This window comes from Leptodactylus fuscus, unplaced genomic scaffold, assembly GCF_031893055.1.
Source record: "Leptodactylus fuscus isolate aLepFus1 unplaced genomic scaffold, aLepFus1.hap2 HAP2_SCAFFOLD_257, whole genome shotgun sequence".
Lineage (NCBI taxonomy): Eukaryota > Metazoa > Chordata > Amphibia > Anura > Leptodactylidae > Leptodactylus > Leptodactylus fuscus.
The window spans coordinates 120,090-141,645 of record NW_027440280.1 but is presented as its reverse complement, the minus strand read 5'-3'; the positions used below and the strand labels follow the sequence as shown (position 1 = coordinate 141,645).

General features: G+C 42.9%; 1 protein-coding gene across 1 annotated transcript; it reads right to left on the bottom strand.

Annotated features, from left to right (window-relative positions):
- Nucleotides 1-1,780: 1,780 nt before the first annotated feature.
- On the bottom strand, nucleotides 1,781-20,717 carry LOC142187858 (galactose-3-O-sulfotransferase 4-like). The gene is made up of 4 exons (XM_075261667.1): nucleotides 20,050-20,717; nucleotides 11,127-11,237; nucleotides 7,769-8,063; nucleotides 1,781-4,048 (listed from the first exon to the last, which is right to left on the bottom strand). The coding sequence occupies exons 2-4, from the start codon at nucleotides 11,231-11,233 to the stop codon at nucleotides 3,227-3,229; spliced, it is 1,224 nt and encodes a 407-aa protein (XP_075117768.1). The 5' UTR covers nucleotides 11,234-11,237; nucleotides 20,050-20,717; the 3' UTR covers nucleotides 1,781-3,226.
- Between the last annotated feature and the right edge of the window lie 839 nt (nucleotides 20,718-21,556).

Here is a 21,556-nt window from a genome sequence, read left to right as displayed (position 1 = left end):
AAAACATGAGACGTCCGGGTTTCTGCTGAGCTTGGAAATTTTGGATCATTTGAGGAGCGTCCTGCTGTGCTTTACTATTGGCTTGTGGACAAGACGTCTACTCAGCGCCCCCGAAACCTCAAGAATTTGAACAAAGTTCCAAATCCTCTACCTCAGTATTTCCTGGTGATATATTTAGCTCCTTTGTGTACCAGAACTGGATTTTGTCGTCTATGTAAAATATTTTTTCAACAGGATCCCAAGACAATCTAAAGCTGGACAGTTCTTGACCTCTCTAGGTCGGATTTTCACCTGTTCCTGTGGGTCAGGAGATTGCCGGATATGTATGAGACTTTTTGGAAACGATTGAGAGCAAAAACAGCCAACAAACTCCACGACATAAGTATTTTTAATGTTCTGCACCCTTAGGGGTAGGGTTGAACGATCGGGATCAGGAAAGATCAGATCCCGAACAGCGAGGGGAGCAACGGTTGTGTAGATTTTGATAATGTCCATCAACTGAAGTTGTCACTTCAGATGGCAACTCACGTAATGGAAGTTCTTCAACAGTGGATGCAAGAAGATCAGGAGATGTCTTCTCCCAGGTTAGAGAAGATATGGAATCTATGGCATGGTAAGAAAGACATTTAGAAGAAACAAGACCATGGATCCACCACAGGACTCCACTCGTGATAAAACATGAGCATTTATTTGTAGACTTTCTCCATCGAACCCTATACAGCAATAATTTCCAGTTTTCCATAAAAAAACATATAAAACATACAAAATATCGGCATCCTCTACAAATACTGGATCTATAAATAGTTCTTAAATTATAGGGCAAAAAATTATAAAACTAGAAAATATACTCTGAAGAAAAGCCCTTGTGGGGTGATGGGGCTGGTTGGAGGAGACTCACGTACTCTCGAGACCAGTCTCACCCATGGAAGAGTATTGGAAGACAGTTTCGTGTATCGAGTGGCTAGAAGTCTCAGGTGTTGCATGCCTATCTGTGAGCCTTTGGGCTGTCCATAGAGGCCTCCATAAATTACACAATACACAGATGCCTTAAAGCTGCTGACACTATATGTCTTCAGACCAGAAGTTATTCCATCGGACAAGTCTCTACGTTTGACACTTTCAGTAGAAACAATGGAGAGAATGTGGGACAATCCAAAAATTTTACTTGTACTGACTTTCCAAATAAATATCGCCTATTGTTTCGCAGGAGGGTTTTGGCCTTCCCGTCACACCAAAAGGTTATAAATAGAGATGAGCGAACAGTAAAATGTTCGAGGTTCGATATTCGTTTCGAGTAGCCCCTCAATATTCAACTACTCGAATTGAATATCGAACCCTATTATAGTCTATGGGGGGAAAATGCTCGTTTCAGGGGTAGGCAACGTTTGATCAAATTATACTTACCAAATCCACCAGTGAGGGTCGGGCTGGATTCTCCGAGAAGTCTTCTCCTTGCAGCGTCCCCGCGGCATCTTCCGGCTCTGAATTCACTCTGCCAGGCATCGGGCCTGGGCAGAGCCGACTGCGCATGCCCACACTACAAGCGGACATGTGCAGTCGGCTCTGCCCAGGCCCGATGCCTGGCAGAGTGAATTCAGAGCCGGAAGACGCCACGGGGAAGCTGCACAGAGAAGACTTCTAAAGGTAGGAGAAGAACCAGCGTTGATTGGCCGACTGTATATCATTCGGCCAATCAATGTTGGTTCTGCATCGAACTTTTACATTCGAATAGTGAGTGGTACTCGATCGAATACGAGTATTTCGAATACCGTAGTATTCGATCAAACACCTACTCCATCGAACACTACTCACTCATCTCTAGTTATAAACACTCTTGATATCAAATTTCAAATTTCGTCTTGACCAAAAGAAACTCATATGGCTTTGTGTATACAACTCCTATTCAGACCAATGTCTCCAGAGTTACAGACTACAAACAAACCCTGTCGTCAGGTGGCCCACTCTTCCATCTATGTCTTCTATGACTATCTATAGGGCACATAAAAGAGGAATCAGAGGGGGTGGCGTGTAGGATCTGACTACAAGAGATTCATTTGCAGTCTGTTCTCAATGTGCTTTGTTTTTTTTATAGTAGATGCATCATGGGGGAAAACAATTAAAAAATTGTTTACAAAAGTGGGCAAACTATGAAGTGTTTTTTGTAGAGTGCCCATCAAATCAACGGTTCCATTCCCATTCCATTCTACTATGTAATCTGGCCCTCCTCGCCACGCAATAAGGGAGGACTCCCAACTTTCAAAAAGTTGGGAGACTACGGTATCCATCTCGAGTGCCATGTTTACAGTGATGAAAGAGAATATTGTGTAAGTGACGGACTCAAAAACACAACTCAAAAAGATGGTGATGATGGTGGTCATGGAAGGAGTCTAACCACGTTGGCAAATCACTGTAGAGATGGAATAACTGTCCACCATCTTGACGACTACAGATGGAATTTACGAGAACAGCTGACCTACCTACCTTCTCGGCTATACCCATAAGTCCCGCCCTAGGGGGCGTTTGGCCGAGATGGGAATAACCCCTTAAAAATACTTTATAATGCTGGTTGTATCCTGTTATAGAATTTCATGATATTGATGCCTTATGTTCTATAGACAACCTTATCTTCCAGTATGGCCACTAATGGGCCGCCACAGATAATTTTTCATTATGATGTACCGTTACCAGTAGTGCAGCCTATAGATTGTAGGCCTAGTCTTGGTACTATTACTGATACAATGTAGCAGTCGCGGGCAGTGTATTACCTATATTCAAGCTAAACCAGTCTATGGAAACTGCGGTTGAAGTCCTTGATGATTCTTGCTGAAGATTCACATTTGCGTGCAGGCAATCATTACATTTCCTTGTCATATTTAGGATATTCTTAGATGGTTGATGATTGCCAATTCCCATCAGACTCTTATGGTTTTAGAGGTAGCGCTGAGTCAGTCGGGGCAGTATTAAAGAGTCAGTACTCTAGTCATGATTAACGGCATATCGATCGCACTACGTAGCTAGACGCTTAGTATCTCCTCCAACATCAAGTCTCAAGGCTAGAGAAGGCATGTCGGAAGTGCAAGGGCTATAAAGTGCTTGTCAAGCCTAATGGTGTTAACAATGAGGACACGGCTCCCATATATTATTCAGGCACATTAGTTTAAAGCAAAAACATCTTCAACTTGTGCATTAAAATTTTTGCTAACCACACAAATCACCTGTGCTGGACTCATCTGCCTAGGATCCTTGCAGGAATGGGTGCGGAGCTGTTAGATGCCACCACTGGAAACTGGTGAGCATCAAGGAGATCTTTGTACTGAAGCTCTGGAGTTACCATCCGAATACAACGTGTCCGAACCTCGTGAGGAAGATCTTTCCGAACTGCCCAACCTAGGATCTTCTCCTTTCCAGGTTGGAAGGGTTTAATAGCGTCTTCTTTAATTTGTTCTGCCACTACTGGTCCCGAACCCTCAAGGCAAAGTTTAGCCAATTGTTGTGTTTTTTCCTTCAACTTTTTGACTTCGTAGTCCATTCTTGCCCTCCCAAAACCTTCTACCTTATCCCAGAACGTGCGGTTAAAGTAGGAGTAGAGGTTCCAGTCTAGTTTATTCCATTCCCTCAGTTTTTCGATGTCCTCATTGTCTAATGCTTTTGAGGTCCCCCGACTGTTCAGTTTAAAAGTCACTACATCGTTGAGGTCCCAACACAACTCCTCTTTTAGGAGAATCATTGATTCATCAAAGTATTCTGCTAGAAGAACCAAGTTAAATATGTTCTCCACGGCTCGGATTCCAGATTTTACATAGGTTTCCGTAAATGGAGCATCAGAGTTAAATCCAAGATCAAACCATATTGAGTTACGGGCATAGTGGTTGGATCTCTCACCCGGTCGATAGTAACGTGATGGGTGAGAAATAAAGGCTTTGAGATTCGGTGCCTTCTTGAATGCTAATGACACTGCACGATAATATGAAAAAGATGATTCGGTCACTTTGGCTGGGTCCCGAAGAATGGTGAAGAAGAACGTGTCTGGAGGCATCACCTTCCGAACCTGTCAATTTAATGGATAGTGTTAAACAAAACCGAAAAAAATTGGGGTAACAAAAACTTACCGAAGCACAGTCTGCCCTCTAGATATATTGTACCACTAGAGATATACTGTGTTGCACCAATGTGTGGCCAATACGCTGTACAGACAAGACTCCAAAATTAATCCAGATTTACTCAAAATAAATGAAGACCCTAGGACAACCCCCCCTAAAAATGTAGACCTCAGACTAAACTCCAGAATTAATCCAGACAGTAGGCCATTCAACAGACACCAAAATAAATTTTGATCCCAGACCAAACCCCCAAATTGAAACTCTGGACTAAAGGATACTCTAGAAGGTGAAGGCTCTAACACAACAATGGTCCAGTAGATGATCACCAAATTTGAAGGGAACCTTGGTCTATTTTCTAGGGTTGTTGGACAGTAGACCCCCAAAATAGTTTTATCTGGTGGACCTAAAGAACCTGAGTCCGACACTGGTCAAAGCCAATAGATAATTACTGACTCCGGACCTTTATGACTCCACAGGCCCCATAGTGGTAGTTACGGCCCTGCGGAGAATGGAATCCTTTGTGTGTGTGAACACTAGATGACTAACTACAAAACAATCCTAAGTTTTGTGTATTTTGTAAAGTTCTAGCATCAAAGAACATGTGATGGTTGAATCAACATGATGGCATCCTGTGGTCAAGGGGCATGTTCTGAACTTGTGTTACACTTCAATGGCTTGGCTCGGGGATAGTGATAGAGCACATTACCGGAATATGTCGCAATTTAGAAATTAAGGGAGATTTGGGAGATTTTAACAGTAATTCTTGGGCCCATTTCATTTCTGGTTAGTGCTGGTGTGCAAAATATCATCACAACTTATACCGTAGGTGGATCATCAGTTTGCCCAATTTATTTTGATTTCAATGGAACTTTTTTCAAATTGATTTGGAAATTGATTTGGGATTTTATGGAAAACTTTTTTTTATAATTTTATTTTGTTTGCTTTTATTTTCCACCTCTTACGGGACTTGAACACTATGGTTTGTGATCATCAGTACAATATACTGCAACACAACATGTATTGCAGTGTATTGTAGAATCCATTCACTTCTATAGGCAGCCTACAGTAGAAGTTTAGTTATGGTAGGCCATAATGGTATGGCATGGATGGATCACCATCCTCCAGGGACAGCCATTGTCTCCTACATGGTGGAGCCCACACTCTGCCGCTCTCCAGATACATGGAGATGCCGACTATCAGAAAGGACTCAGGACTTGGTGGATTTCTTCCGTATTAACCAGGGGTGACCTAGTGTTCTTGGCACCTGATCAGGTTTGATTAAAGATCCAAAATCTGCTGTACTCATACGGTGGATGTTGGGAAGGGGTTAAAGTTAGGGAATGTGCAGAAAGGGGGGCTGCATTATAGTATATGCAGATATATCAAGTATGTAACATCTCAGGTAAAAGAGGAGATTGTACAGAAGTGATGCACATTCTTAGATACACACGACCTTCCATGGAGAACCTCGACCTTAAGTAAATTCCTTAGTGCTGTGTTTTTCACTTGGAGTTATCCGGTCGGTAACTGTAGTCCTGGAACTGACTGATACTACAGTCTACTCGGCGTAAATAATGTTCTGTATTTCGAAAATACTTGCTACACTCATAATGCCGTGAACACATATGTAGGGGTAGCTGAAGATCAAAGACCTTGCCATACTTGTAATGCCAGTCTGCTGCTTGTAAAGCCAACGTATCAGCAGATGGAATTCTTTTAAGATTAAGTCTTATCTTATTAGGCTAGAAACAAGGATGAGTGGACGTCTTGGTATTAGGGTGGAGGGGCTTCTATCAAGTAGTGAGATGATTCTTGTTCTGTACTAACATAGATGGATCTAGAAGTGGACTGGCCGGCCAGAAGATTCTCCAACACAATAGTGGTCCACCAGAACATTTTAAGGGTGTTATGGTCTATTTATTAAGGATTGTTGGAGGTTGAGCCCCCAGAATCATTATACTAATTACCTCTTGGATCCTACGTCCAACACTGGATGAACTTGTGGTCTGACCATGTAAACTTCTGATGTGCCGCCATTGTGCTATGAAGTCAACTGATAGGTGGTACTGACTGACACTATAGCCCAATGTATGGTTCTGTTATTTCTGAAATGATTGTTACCCTTGTAATGTGATGAACACATATATAAGGGTAGCTGAAGATCAAAGATTTAGCAGTACTCCTAATGCCAGTCTGCTGCTTGTAAAGCCAACACATCAACAGATGAGATTCAAGATTAAAGGAGTTCACTAGGGAAGTTACCATCACTTAATTCCTCTGAAGTTTTGTTTGTGACAAACCCAGAAGTTCCGGATTGGGAACCAGCACCAAGACTTACGCTCGTGGCCATGAAAAAATTGCCGCGGGCATGTGAAGTCGGCTCTGCCCGAGGCCCGATGGCAGAGCAGACTGCGCATGCATAGAAGTTTGAACTCAGCGCCGGAAGACGCGGAGAGAGGCCGTTCCAGACGAAGATGGAGGCGGCCTTAGAAATCTCTCGCAGCATTGTGGACGCCCCCAGTGCTGTTTGAGTGCTGGGGACCACCCCCAGTGCTGTGAGAGAACTCATTTGCATACAGAAGAAAACCGGGATTTCTACTGAACAGCGGCGCGGAGAAGACATCTAAAGGTAGGAGAAGAATAGCCTTTCTTAAGGCTATTCCTACATGTTTGTGAGAAAAAATGTCATTTTAAAGATAGAATCCCTTTAATAGCACCAATAACTTTATCCAGCTTGAAACACAGAAGTCTACGGAGAGGGGATGAAGCTGCTGCTAGTTAGTAATTGTATTGCCTCATTCTGCACTGGGGAAGACTCTGTGTTGCATCTGCATTTATCATTTGGCTGTTGCTTTTAGGTTCAAAGGTTTAACCCTTTCTCAGGTGCCTGTGATTACATTGGTTTTCTATGCTCTATGTTCTCAGAACTGACAGCTGTTGATTTAATGTTGCCATGTCTACTAGCCAAACTTTGTCAACCAGTCAGAGGTTAGAGATGCAGAATCAACCTGGGCTCTAGAACAGCAACCAGTCATGGGCTGAGGCGGGGTATTTTAACCTGACAGTTCCATTACTCAAGTGCCTGTGATTACATTAGTTTTCTAGGCTCTATGTTCTCAGAACTCACTCCCTGTACCCAGTCTGTTTTCTACTGACTACCTGGTTTACTGGTTTTGTTTTACTCTTATAGTTACCTCTCATCTTGCCATTATGGCTTTTTCTGTGCCTTCTCTGACTCAACCATGGCCTGGGCTTCTGATATTCCTCTGATTTCTTTTCACTATTCTCGCAGTCTTCTAGTTTTTGCCCTCCATAGGTTTTCTAGCTTGGTCCTTACTCTGCAAGTGCACCTATTTCCTGACACATTGTTACGGGGTCACGACCTGGATCCCGAGCATCCAAGTCCATCCTACCTTTACACAAGTTCACAATATCTTGTTGGGTTCCACAGCTATAATGGCCTCTTGCTATTCCCCTTAGCTTCCATAAGCAACCACCAAATGCATAAAAACAAATGCAACAGTAGAAAAAAAATAGGCAAAAGTTAGTTTTGTACAAAGCTTGATCTATATTACTAGAATACACAATATCCAAAATGGTAAGCTTGGTTTTCCCTGGAATTACAAGAATTCTGGAAATGACGGTTCACCACAAGACTGAGCTATTACCTCCTGATAATTGAAGCGCATATGATGGCACATGATGTCGTAGTGCTGCCGAAAGGACGCATTGTATCCCTTCACTCGATGAGATTGGAAGGAATTTGGATAGTTGAATTGATATCTGTAAGGCAGAGCGAAAACCAAACCATTCCGGTCACCGTATCGATGCAGAAGGTTCAGTATGGTGCTCCCGGCTGTCTTGTGCGTCTTCAGAAACATGATATGCTGTTTAGGTTGGCATGTCCGGTAAGAAGGTGGAGGCTCCTCAGTTACCAGGTGTAGTGGAGGAATCTGGGAAGACCTGAGGACACATAAAGTCTACTTTACATGTCGGTATAGCTTGTCAACCAGAAGAGCTTGCAAAGGTGACACAAGTACTTGTCCAAGTATATCAATCATGTATGAATCTACTGTCTCCTATGTGTGAAGTACAAGGAGCCTCCACGCCATGGTCATTGGACCGAAACGTCCCTGCTTAACATTGGATCCATTTCTCATGTATACCTAAATACCGTTTTTTCCATGGCGCATCGACCTCTGTTACCTTCACAATAATTGTATTTGTTTATTCATCGCTGAATCAAGACTGTGCAGCAGATCATTTCTTTTTTGGATAGTGACAGGGTCGGAAGACCCATTTTCTGCTTGTACCTCAATCCAATATATGAGTGTGCGGTTCCACTGTTTTACATTCTTACATTCTGTGTGTCTCATGTCTCCTTTGTCTTCCCCTCTGCTTTTGTCTCTTATGCCTTATATGAATCTCCTCCATCTTCTGTGTGTCTCCTCTCTCCTATGTTTTTTATGTGTTCTATATCTCCCCTGCCTTCTATGTTTTCTCTTCCTCCTATATCCCCCCCCCTTCTGTCTATATCCTCCCTGTCTCCTCTCTTATGCCTATATCTCCCTTATCTCCTGTTACTTTTGCCTTGTATTTCTCCTATGTCTCCACTGTCTCCTATATATCATGTGTCTTTCCTGTTGTCCCTACCTCCTTGGTCACTTCTACCTTTTATGTGACCCATGTCCCCTATGTCCCTCTTGCCTTCTATGTCTTTCTTGCCTCCTGTGTCTTCCTGCCTCTTATGTCTCCCCTGCTTTCTGTATCTCCTCTGCCACCTATGTCTCTTCTGCCTCCTATGTCTCTCTTGCCTCCTGTGTCTCCCTTGCCTCCTATGTCTCTCTTGCCTCCTGTGTCTTCCCTGTCTCCTGTGTCTCCCCTACCTCCTATGTTTCTTCTTCCTCCTGGGTCTTTCCATCTCCTGTGTTTGATGTACCTCCTATGTCTCTCTCGACTCCCGTGTCTTCCCTGCCTCCTATGTTTTCCCTGCCTCCTGGGCCTTCACATCTCTTATGTCTCCCTGCCTTCTGTCTCTCCCCGTCTCCTTTGTTTCCTATGCCTTCTATGTCTCTCTTGCCTCCTGTGTCTTCCCGTCTCCTGTGTCTTCCCATCTCCTGTGTTTTCCTTGTCTTCTATGTTTCTTCTGCCTCCTGTGTCTTCCTATCTGCTGTTTTCCCTGTCTCCTATGTCTCTCTTGTCTCCTGTGTCTTCCCATCTCTTATGTCTCCCCTGCCTTCTTGGTCTTCCCACCTCCTTTGTCTTCTCTGCCTCCTATGTTTCCCCTAACCCTTGTGTCTTTCCATCTCCTATATTTTCCTTGCCTTTGGTGTCTTTGCGTCTCTTATGTCTTCCTTGCCTTTTATGTCTTCTCGTCTCCTATGTCTTCTCTGCCTAATGTGTCTTCCCTGCCTCCTGTGTCTTCCCATCTCCTGTGTCTTCCCTGCCTCCTGTGTCTTCCCTGCCTCCCGTGTCTTCCCTGCCTCCTGTGTCTTCCCTACCTCCTGTGTCTTCCTTGCCTCCTGTGTCTTCCCATCTCCTGTGTCTTCCCTACCTTCTGTGTCTTCCCATCTCCTGTGTCTTCCCTGCCTCCTGTGTCTTCCCTGCCTCCTGTGTCTTCCCTGCCTCCTGTGTCTTCCCTGCCTCCTGTCTCTCCTCTGCCTCCTGTGTCTTCCCTGCCTCCCATGTCTTCCCTGCCTCCTGTGTCTTCCCTACCTCCTGTGTCTTCCTTGCCTCCTGTGTCTTCCCATCTCCTGTGTCTTCCCTACCTTCTGTGTCTTCCCATCTCCTGTGTCTTCCCTGCCTCCTGTGTCTTCCCTGCCTCCTGTGTCTTTCCTGCCTCCTGTGTCTTCCCTGCCTCCTGTCTCTCCCCTGCCTCCTGTGTCTTCCCTGCCTCCTGTGTCTTCCCTTTCTCCCGTGTCTTCCCTGCCTCCTGTGTTTTCCCATCTCCTGTGTCTTCCCTACCTTCTATGGTTCTTATATGTCCTACATCTCTCTTACCTTGAGTCTCTTCTGCTTAATACGCGTCTCATTCCTCCTTTGTTTCCATGTCTTCTAGGACTATATCTTCTACTAGAGAATGTGGTGGGGTATAATACATACTCCTGCCTTATAAATCAGGGACATGCAAGCTACAACCACAGAGTCTAGAAATAATGGACTATTCCCACTGATCATATACAGTAAATGTTTCGCTCACTCATGTCTGTTTAGGAACATTGCTCCCAGATGGTATGAATAGCAAATATGTAGGAAATATTTTAATCCTGGGAAGTATGTGAAGACTTGGTCCCATGGGGTTGTCTCCTCAGAGATGCTCGTGGGAGCCAGTGAGCTGCAGCTGGTAAAATATCCTCATTTGGTGGTCAAAGATACCAATAATGTAGTCTGGGGTAAATGAGGTTTAGCTGCAATACCAGAGGCTGCTCATATTTTATTTCTCTTACTTATATATCGATAACGTATTCTGCATCAACATTGTGCCCATGGAGAAGAGTGGCCGCCAAAAATAAAAACATCTTATCTCATGCATCTACATAAAGAGGTCCTTTCACCAGCTCCAGTTCTTTGCATCCTTTAATAGTCACCCCACCACTGATTCTGGCGCAGTTGCATTTTTTTCTCTAGCACCCACCATTCCTGAGCAATCGGTGCAGATGGTTTTGGTTCCTGATATGCTAACTAGACTCTCTAGTGAATAGTGGGTGGTGTCAGGGAGGAGCAGGAAAGAGGGCGTGACTCCGAGATCCAATCAGAGGCAGCCACAGTCAGAGCTACAGACACCCCTTGTCTGTAGTCACCTGACATCACCCACTTGTCATTAGAGAGGCTAGTTAACATCTCAGGAACCAAAACTACCAGCATTGATTGCTCAGGAATGCTGGGGGCTAGAGAAAATATTTCAGCTGAGCTAGAATCAGTGGAGCAATAACATTTTTTAAAAAAGCTAGAGTTGGTGAAAGATCATCTCTAAAGCAGTTCATTGACATTAACCACAGGTCCGATACTAATTCGTCATTCACTCACCTCTTCGGGAAGTGGATCCCCAAAATCTGTATAGTAAATCCGATGGCCATAAGGGCTACAAGGCCAAAACCCAGGAATTGTATCCTGCAGACTTGACTTAACCTCATTCTCCTGTAGGGAACATAAGTGAGGATGATATTAGATATCAGAGGGCGAGGACTCAGTACATACATGGCAGATTGCACTAACCACTTGGCAGCAGCGCCATATGTATGTGGCCAGGTATGACACCACATGGTATGGACCCTGAGGATTTGGTAGATGGATCACCTTAAATCTGCTCCTTGATCTCTGCTGTTGGATTTTGACTGTGTATTACAGCCATTGACCCAATTTGGGTAACCAGCACTATCTGTGCTTCAGTTCCTCACCGGGATCTTTAGTCTGGGGCATATCTATAGGGAGTATAGTGGTAGCAATCAATACCAAGCCCTGAACCCTAAGGGGTGCCAGAGTCTAAAGTGCCTGTGATTGTAACAAACCCTCTACCCTTTAGTCTAGATCTAAATCTGATTGTTCATATCCACTGACAGCAGAGATCTGGTGGAAAGCAAAGCTATACTAGATACTCATGGAGCTGAGCAAATCTCGCCCCAATCTCTCCTACCTCTTCTTCCGTCTCTTCTTCAGTGTCCATGCTGCGTCTCCTCTCACCTCCTCCTATCACATAGGATTAGCCAGCAGCAAATTTTTGAATTTTTTTTTTTTTTTTAGTAAATGTTCCTCCAAAATGAGATAATTTTTGGAAGAAGGAGAGACAGGCTGTGAGTGACCATCTGTGAGGAGGTGGGACGGGACCATAAGATGACACAGCACTCAGACTGATGGCTGGGATTCCAGAGCGTAGGGGAAGGGCGGCCACTACTTTTAATGAGGTGACCGAGGATGGAGCCAGTTACTCATTGACAAGTTTAATTGCGAAGTGACATACAGTATGCGGACTATGCTCGCCGGGTTGTGACATTTTATATAACCCCCCCTTTATGTAGGACATCAATCTTACTCAAGAACAACCTCTTGTCCCATTCTCAAGTATTCTTTTTATAGCCCGGGCCTTTTGTCACAAGGACCTAGATTGAGGAAGACTTTTAAGAAAGTGCTTTCCCCGGAAAATGAGCCTCTTTGTAGTGCGGACACCCTTTATAAGAGCGGCTTGTGTAGACATTTTAATGAGGTTGCCTAACACGGGGATAATTGAAAATCTTGTTCTTATAAGTGAGAGTCGCACCAAAGTGCAATTCACAATGTAAAAACTGCCTTGGGGTAAAAACATACAACTGACGGCACTTGTGTGAGAACAGCAGTAGCACTGGCACAACGTACTTGCAACCTCAGGTATCTGCTCACATTTCAATCCAATAATGACTGTAAAAATAATATCCTTTGTGTTAATATCTTCTTGATAAGTAACACTCCTGGTGATCTAAAGCATGGAAGGGGTAAACGATCCAAGTGAAAAGATTGATAATAGTATCCCTGGTGGTCTAGGACAGTACAGGTGATAATTATAACATCCCTAGAGGGATACAGCATGGAAGGGGTAAACGATCCCAGTGAAAAGATTGATAATAGTATCCCTGGTGGTCTAGGGCAGTACAGGTGTTAATTATAACATCCCTAGAGGAATACAGCATGGAAGGGGTAAACGATCCCAGTGAAAAGATTGATAATAGTATCCCTGGTGGTCTAGGACAGTACAGGTGATAATTATAACATCCCTAGAGGGATACAGCATGGAAGGGGTAAACGATCCCGGTGAAAAGATTGATAATAGTATCCCTGGTGGTCTAGGGCAGTACAGGTGTTAATTATAACATCCCTAGAGGGATACAGCATGGAAGGGGTAAACGATCCCAGTGAAAAGATTGATAATAGTATCCCTAGTGGTCTAGGGCAGTACAGGTGTTAATTATAACATCCCTAGAGGAATACAGCATGGAAGGGGTAAACGATCCAAGTGAAAAGATTGATAATAGTATCCCTGGTGGTCTAGGACAGTACAGGTGATAATTATAACATCCCTAGAGGGATACAGCATGGAAGGGGTAAACGATCCCAGTGAAAAGATTGATAATAGTATCCCTGGTGGTCTAGGGCAGTACAGGTGTTAATTATAACATCCCTAGAGGAATACAGCATGGAAGGGGTAAACGATCCCAGTGAAAAGATTGATAATAGTATCCCTGGTGGTCTAGGACAGTACAGGTGATAATTATAACATCCCTAGAGGGATACAGCATGGAAGGGGTAAACGATCCCGGTGAAAAGATTGATAATAGTATCCCTGGTGGTCTAGGGCAGTACAGGTGTTAATTATAACATCCCTAGAGGGATACAGCATGGAAGGGGTAAACGATCCCAGTGAAAAGATTGATAATAGTATCCCTAGTGGTCTAGGGCAGTACAGGTGTTAATTATAACATCCCTAGAGGAATACAGCATGGAAGGGGTAAACGATCCAAGTGAAAAGATTGATAATAGTATCCCTGGTGGTCTAGGACAGTACAGGTGATAATTATAACATCCCTAGAGGGATACAGCATGGAAGGGGTAAACGATCCCAGTGAAAAGATTGATAATAGTATCCCTGGTGGTCTAGGGCAGTACAGGTGTTAATTATAACATCCCTAGAGGAATACAGCATGGAAGGGGTAAACGATCCCAGTGAAAAGATTGATAATAGTATCCCTGGTGGTCTAGGACAGTACAGGTGATAATTATAACATCCCTAGAGGGATACAGCATGGAAGGGGTAAACGATCCCGGTGAAAAGATTGATAATAGTATCCCTGGTGGTCTAGGGCAGTACAGGTGTTAATTATAACATCCCTAGAGGGATACAGCATGGAAGGGGTAAACGATCCCAGTGAAAAGATTGATAATAGTATCCCTAGTGGTCTAGGGCAGTACAGGTGTTAATTATAACATCCCTAGAGGAATACAGCATGGAAGGGGTAAACGATCCCAGGGAAAAGATTGATAATAGCATCCCTGGTGGTCTAGGGCAGTACAGGTGTTAATTATAACATCCCTAGAGGGATACAGCATGGAAGGGGTAAATGATCCCGGTGAAAAAATTGATAATAGTATCCCTAGTGGTCTAGGGCAGTACAGGTGTTAATTATAACATCCCTAGAGGAATACAGCATGGAAGGGGTAAACGATCCCGGTGAAAAAATTGATAATAGTATCCCTAGTGGTCTAGGGCAGTACAGGTGTTAATTATAACATCCCTAGAGGAATACAGCATGGAAGGGGTAAACGATCCCAGGGAAAAGATTGATAATAGTATCCCTGGTGGTCTAGGGCAGTACAGCTGTTAATTATAACATTCCTAGAGGGATACAGCATGGAAGGGGTAAATGATAGGGTAATAAATGAAAGGGTTAAAGAAAGCATCTCTGGTGGGCTAGGCAGTGAAAACGTTAACAATGCTATCCCTGGTGGTCTAGAGCAGTATAGTTTTAATGATAGCATCCCCAGTTGGCTAAGACTTGGAAGGGGTAAGTGATACCACTCCAACTGGACTATCACACTAGAGAAAGGATTAAAGATAGCATGAGGCCAATGGACAGAGCAGTGAAAAGATTGACAATAGCATCCCTGGTGGTCTAGGGAAGTACAGTTAATGATATCATCCCTGGTGGACTAGGGCATGGAAGGGATAAATGATGACATCCCTTCTGGTCTATCATAGTAAACGAAGGCTTCACGGCAGTGAAAAGATTGACAATAATATCCCTGGTGGTCTAGAGCAGTGCAGGTGTGGATGATAATATCTGTGGTGGCTGCGGCGCCCCTTTTATCAACTGGAAATGTTATTCCTGTTACTTTACCCTCATTACAGTCCTGGGCGAGAAAGAGGATGTCCTTCATATTTAGGCCCGGGTCACATCTGCCTTTGGGTCATTCCGTTCCCCTCTCAGGTCATTCCTGCAAGCACCACTTTTCTCTCCGCATTTTTTGGAAACCACACAGACCACTTTAGTCTATGGAATCCGTGGGTTTCTTAAGGTAACCACTTTTTTATGCGGATTACGTTTCCGTTCGGGGGCTTCCCAGATGTGAACCAGGCCATATTTTTGATATTTCTAAGATGTTGACCCAATCTTATCTTTAATGCTCTTTTAGTGCTACCCATAGAGAAATTTTTCATGGGCACGTATTTTGGGCATACATTACCCCTCTTGTTACACATGTCACATGGCCTGTGCAGGATAATTTCCCTTGTGTATCCATAAGTTGATTTATTTCCTAATGTTTTTGCTATGTACCTGACCCTATAGTTGGGTCTTAGCTAAGAATGGGCCAATGTTTTTGTGGAGTTCTCCTGAATCAGTGGCTTTGGCTATTGTAATATTGTGGTATTATTAAATACATTTGGTCATTGTAAGGTAAGTTTTGTTCTCACCCTGTAGGTGTTTTATATTTTGATTTTCCTGCAATATTCTCCTCAGGTTATTTGGCATTTCCATATGTGTTTGTTGTGCTTGTCCTATTGTTGCACACTATTCCTCTACAGTAGACTCCGGTCATGCACAATTCCTTCTTTGTCTCATGAATTGACTTTTAGGTATATTGCTAAGACACCTGGGTAAGTTCTCAAAGTCTAGCTGTTTAGTCAAGAGGTTGACTCTTAAATGGGATTTGTTGTTTTTTGAATAAAAATGGTTAATTTTTTCTTTAAAAAATCCTGAAAAGGACAATCGCCACCCACACAAAAACAATGCCATCGATGAAATGATACCAGACGACCTGGCTCAACCAAGGCCTCACTCCCTGAAAAGTGCCCAACTCTTCCTATCTTCGTATGAACAGGTTAGCCTTGCTTGGGGTGAATGTTGAGCCCATGGCGGTTCCCCGCACATGGAGATAAAAGTCAATATTAGAAATAATGTAACTATGCTATAGATACCACAAAAAATGCTATAATTTTTTGAATATATTTAGTATTTTTGCATTCTAATTCATGAGACTCTGGATACGAAACACTGGACATGGTGGAAGATATAGCGCTTCTTATATCTGCCTCCGATAGACATCAGGCTCAGCTAATATGGCATTTGTTATGTGAGCAAAAAGTGGAGCCTCATACTCTGTTATAAGGGCTGTATTATACTGGGCTCAGCCAAAATGGCTCCCTCCATCCTTGGAATACTAAGAGAAATTTGTTCCCCCTGGTAACATTGCAGTCTATTTAAAGGGGATGTCCACAATTTTTTTATAGCCTATCTTTATCTGATCTGTGGGCTGCTGGCTCTCGCGTGGATGAGCTCTTTAGGGTGGCATCCAATGCCCATCTTATACAGTGCACAGAGCTGGAATCAGATACCTCAGTATACTGTATAGTGGCCAGGCACCATTACTGCAGCTCAGCTCCCATTGACCTCAATGGCTGGCCACTATACAAGTATGAAGCTTTCTACTTCTAGATCTGTCCACTGTATAGTATGGGGATCAGAACCAACCCAAAAGAGCTGATCCATACTGGAGAAAGGTGTCAGCCCATCACTTATCTTAATAGCCCATAAATAGTCCATAGTATAGGGGATAAGCGTCAGATTACTGGGGGTCCGACCACCTGGTCTACCAGTGATAAGGACATACAAGGCTTTAGGAGGAGTTTTGGTCATTCATTCTACTGATAGTTGGGGGACCCAAAATTTGGATCCCCAGTTATCTGGCAGTTATCTCCTCATATCAATCCATATATCCTCGATGAAGGAAGTTAATTATATCCAAAACACGTTGCCTGGAGAAAGATGCTGGAAGTTATTGGGTGACGTTACCAAAACTAAGCGCCTTCTTCTTTATGCAAGTAGGGTTGAACACCACTGGCCTGAGGAAGACCGCAGTTAGTAGACTGGACATTCAGCACTGCGAGTTGGAGGATCTACTAATGACTGCGAGGATCGAGACTGATATTGGGATTTGGATTGTATTAGTGTTGGACTGCCCCACCAGAGAACCAGAAGCTCCTTTGGTGGACCCAGGCTGTACTATAGTAATGGTTCAGCAAAAGGCACCCAGATCTAAAGGGTTCTCTGGTGTATAGGAGTTGTTAGAGGGTAGATGCCTATAATAATAATATCTGGTGGGCCCGAAGAATCTTAGTATCACTAAATCTGTATTGCTAAACTTTGAGAAGGACAACGAAGGAAAGACCTTTAGACATCTTATGTTATTATTAACCACTAGGCCACCAGAGATATTCATGAAACCACTGAATAATGGGGATATTATCATTATAAGTCACTATATTATATATATATATATACTATTCATTATCCCACCAGATTCCAGGGGTATTATTTATGAACCCAGTTGGACATTTTGGCCATAGAGACACTGGACCACCAGGGGTACACTGTGAAAAATAGCAAAATGTATCACCACAGGTGGACAAGAAAACGCACATCGGGGAGCCTCATGGATCACTACTTAGCAGGGTCACCAGGGATAGGACTCCAAATCTGGATCACATGGATCAGGCTGGTATGACAAGGTAAAAATAGCCAATAGTGTCGTATGTGGTAATAGTAGCTACTTCGTCGTAATTTTGGTTTAACCCCAACCCTCACCTTACACAACCATGTACTTCTAGTTATGGGGACATACTGTGGTGTAAAGAAATTTCACACTAGACTCTACACAACCATGCACTTCAAGACACGGCGCCGCCATATTGTATTATCCAGATGTGTCCCTTACCCTAGACAGAAGTGTTGTGACGTGTCCCTCACCTTATACAACCATCCACTCCCAGTCTTGGGGCTATATTATGGTGGCCTGGGGTGTTCTTCACCCTACATACACATATATTCCTCCTCCAGGTACCATATTGTATTGTCCAGATCTGTCCCTCAACCTAACCAACCATGGTGTTCATGCTGTGGTCTCCATAAGTGTCCCTCACCTTATACAACCATGTCTAGAGGTACCATCAACCAACATAACCATACACTCCTAGACATGGCACCATATTATACCGTACAGATGATTCCTTCACCCTAAACAACTATGCTCTTCAGGTTTTGGGACCATATAGTAGTGTCCATAGGTGTCCTTCATCTTATACAATCATGGACTCCTAGTCATAGGATTATAGGTGTACATAACCATGCGCTCCTAGTATGGGAGCCATAGTGTGGTGTTCAGATGTGTCCTTCACCTTACACAACCTTGCTCTTCTCATCTTAGAACCATATAGTGGTATCCAGATGTGTTCCTCACCCTATAAATCATGATCATCTCCTTTCATAGAACCATATGTGTCCCATCTTATACAAATGTACTCTACTAGTCATGGCGCCATAATGTGGTGTCAAGAGATGCCTGTGACCCTACAAACCACGGATTCCTATTTATAGAACCCTATTGTGATGTCCAGAAATGTCCTTCACCCTAGAAAAGTCCAATTTTATCTTGTCCTTAGTACTATACTGTATGTATGTCTGGAGACACAGATCTATACCCATAAGACACAAGTACATGGCCCATGTGGTATATAGTCTACAAGTATGTAGTGGCCCTCAGGGCATGTGGCCCCCGGTCCGCGCCTCTGTGCTAACGATCCCATAGTAATTACATAGATGTATAAGCCAAGATGGTTTCCAGATGTAGAAACAGAAAGTGCACATGTGGTTCAGAGACCGTGAGCTGTATATTATACACATGTGTGCGGGTGACATGTAATAATACACATCTGATAGCTCACAATGTGTAGAATAAACACTGGTTACACAATACTTGTACAGCTAGTCATGTAGACACTAGGAGAGCCAAGAGCCATTACATGGTACTTCTATTTATCTATAACATATCTATCATCTATCTATCTATCTATCTATCTATCTATCTATTTATTTATCTATAACATATCTATTTATCTATCTATCGATCTATCTACTATCCATCTATCTATCTCCTATCTATCTATCTATCTATCTATCTATCTATCTATCTATCTCCTATCTATCTATCTATCTATCTATCTATCTATCTATCTATCTATCTATCTATCTCCTATCTATCTATCTATCTATCTCCTATCTATCTATCTATCTATCTATCTATCTATCTCCTATCTATCTATCTATCTATCTATCTATCTATCTATCTTTCTATCTCCTATCTATCTATCTATCTATCTATCTATCTATCTATCTCCTATCTATCTATCTATCTATCTATCTCCTATCTATCTATCTATCTATCTATCTATCTATCTCTCTATCTCCTATCTATCTATCTATCTATCTATCTATCTATCTATCTATCCATCCATCCATCTCCTATCTATCTATCTCCTATCTATCTATCTATCTATCTATCTATCTATCTATCTATCTATCTTCTATCTATCTATCTATCTATCTATCTATCTATCTATCTCCTATCTATCTATCTATCTATCTATCTATCTATCTATCTCCTATCTATCTATCTATCTATCTATCTATCTATCTATCTATCATCTATCTATCTATCTCTCTCTCTCTCTATCTCTTATCTATCTATCTATCTATCTATCTATCTATCTATCTCCTATCTATCTATCTATCTCCTATCTATCTATCTATCTATCTATCTATCTTCTATCTATCTATCTATCTATCTATCTATCTATCTATCTCCTATCTATCTATCTATCTATCTATCTCCTATCTATCTATCTATCTATCTATCTATCTATCTATCTATCTATCTATCTATCTATCTCTCTCTCTCTATCTCCTATCTATCTATCTATCTATCTATCTATCTATCTATCTATCTCCTATCTATCTATCTATCTATCTATCTATCTATCGATCTTATCTATCTATCTCCTATCTATCGATCTATCTATCTATCTATCTATCTATCTATCTATCTATCTATCTATCTATGAATCATCTGTCACCTCTCAGGTCGCACTCACCTGTCTGGGTGTAGTCTGGAGGTGTCCTCAGCTGTCCTCAGATTATTGAGTGATGGCCGGCGTCCCCCTTCCTCTACCTCTTCTTCTCTTACAATGTGTCTTTCTTTTGTTCCTCATTTATCTCTGCTCTTTGTCCCCCTCACTCACCCTTGACAATGGGACGGGCCCTGTGTCCTCTCGCCTTTCATTCATAGACTCTGCCTCAGAACTTTCTGCCTGCTCCCCCCTAGCCCCTTCTCTTCATAGTTGACTTCACTCTCTCTCCCTCCCCTGCTGTCTCTGTCCCTCTTTCCTCCTCTCCACCCTGCGCCTCTGATTTTCCAGCCTTCTCTCGTCTTCTTTGCTTCTTTATCCTTCTATCCCTCCTTCTTCCATCTGTTCTCCCCTTATCCTCTCTCTACTTTTCTCCTAACTCTGTTCCTGTCTGTCTCTCTCCTTTTGGAGCCTCCCCTCGCCCTCTCATTTTGTCTCCCCCTCCTTTCTCTCCCCTTCTTCTTTCTTCATCTCTTCTTACTTCTCCATCTGTCCTCCGAATTCTTTCCTAACAAAAGTGCTATTTAGCGATCCTGCTGTTATTCACCAGGAGACAGGAGGAGGAGGAGGAGGAGGAAGAGGAGGGAGGTCCAGGGACAGAGAAAGAGGAGAGTGTGCTGTCTGTATGGGGGGAATCTCATACCCTGGACACAGGAAACTTCCTGACTTCTTATTCAACCTGAGGCAAAGAAGACGGAGACAAAAGTGGAGACAAGAGGGTAGGGCGAAATCGGGAGTAGTCATAGACACTTCTGTAATGTCTGCCAGAGTTCCTGGCGGTATCTGTGACCCTCAGAGAACATTCAAAACCATCAAGGAGATCTTCTAGGTCAACCCTCAAAAATATTTTCAACCATCAAGGAGGTCTTCTTCTACGTCAACCCTCAAAGAGTTTTGAACCTCAAAGAAAATTTTTGATCATCAAGGAGATCTTCTTCTACATCAATTCCTTGGTGGTGGATGATCTCCAATATTGGTCAGTATGGAATCTGCTCATAGATCTGAAACTTGAAGAACATCTAAAGATGACCCTAAACATTAGATCCCACCAATTTCGACAACATGGAGCTACTAGATTTTGATCTTTTGTTAGGCTTCTTTTGTACTATGTTTTCCAGTGTTCTTCATGTGTCCGGAGAGTTTTAGAAATTGTAACCCCGACCCTTAGGCATATAGGTATAGGTCAGAGGAGGCATCCACCATGTGGTGAAGTGTAAGGTACAAAGGTAGAGCCATCGACTATGTCTTAACCCTTCTTCGGCATGTAGTCTGTACACACATCTTAACTCTTCAGAGACCAAAAAGTTCTGAGGGGTTCTTACTTTTTTGAAGACAATGACATAGCAACAAGAGAAGTTATCAGGGCGAATGTATGAGGTTACTACAAGTAATATAAGTCTCAGAATCACTTCTTCTGGTGGGTCCAATGTATCCCACCGAGGGTAGGACAGGGGTATGATGTCATGTCCTAATC

Coding starts and splice junctions, on each gene's coding strand:
- LOC142187858 (XM_075261667.1), bottom strand. CDS start 11,233: ATGAGGTTAAGTCAAGTCTGCAGGATACAATTCCTGGGTTTTGGCCTT. Junction 8,064..11,126: donor GGGATCCACTTCCCGAAGAG/GTGAGTGAATGA, acceptor ATGTGTCCTCAG/GTCTTCCCAGATTCCTCCAC. Junction 4,049..7,768: donor TGCGCTTCAATTATCAGGAG/GTAATAGCTCAG, acceptor TTAAATTGACAG/GTTCGGAAGGTGATGCCTCC.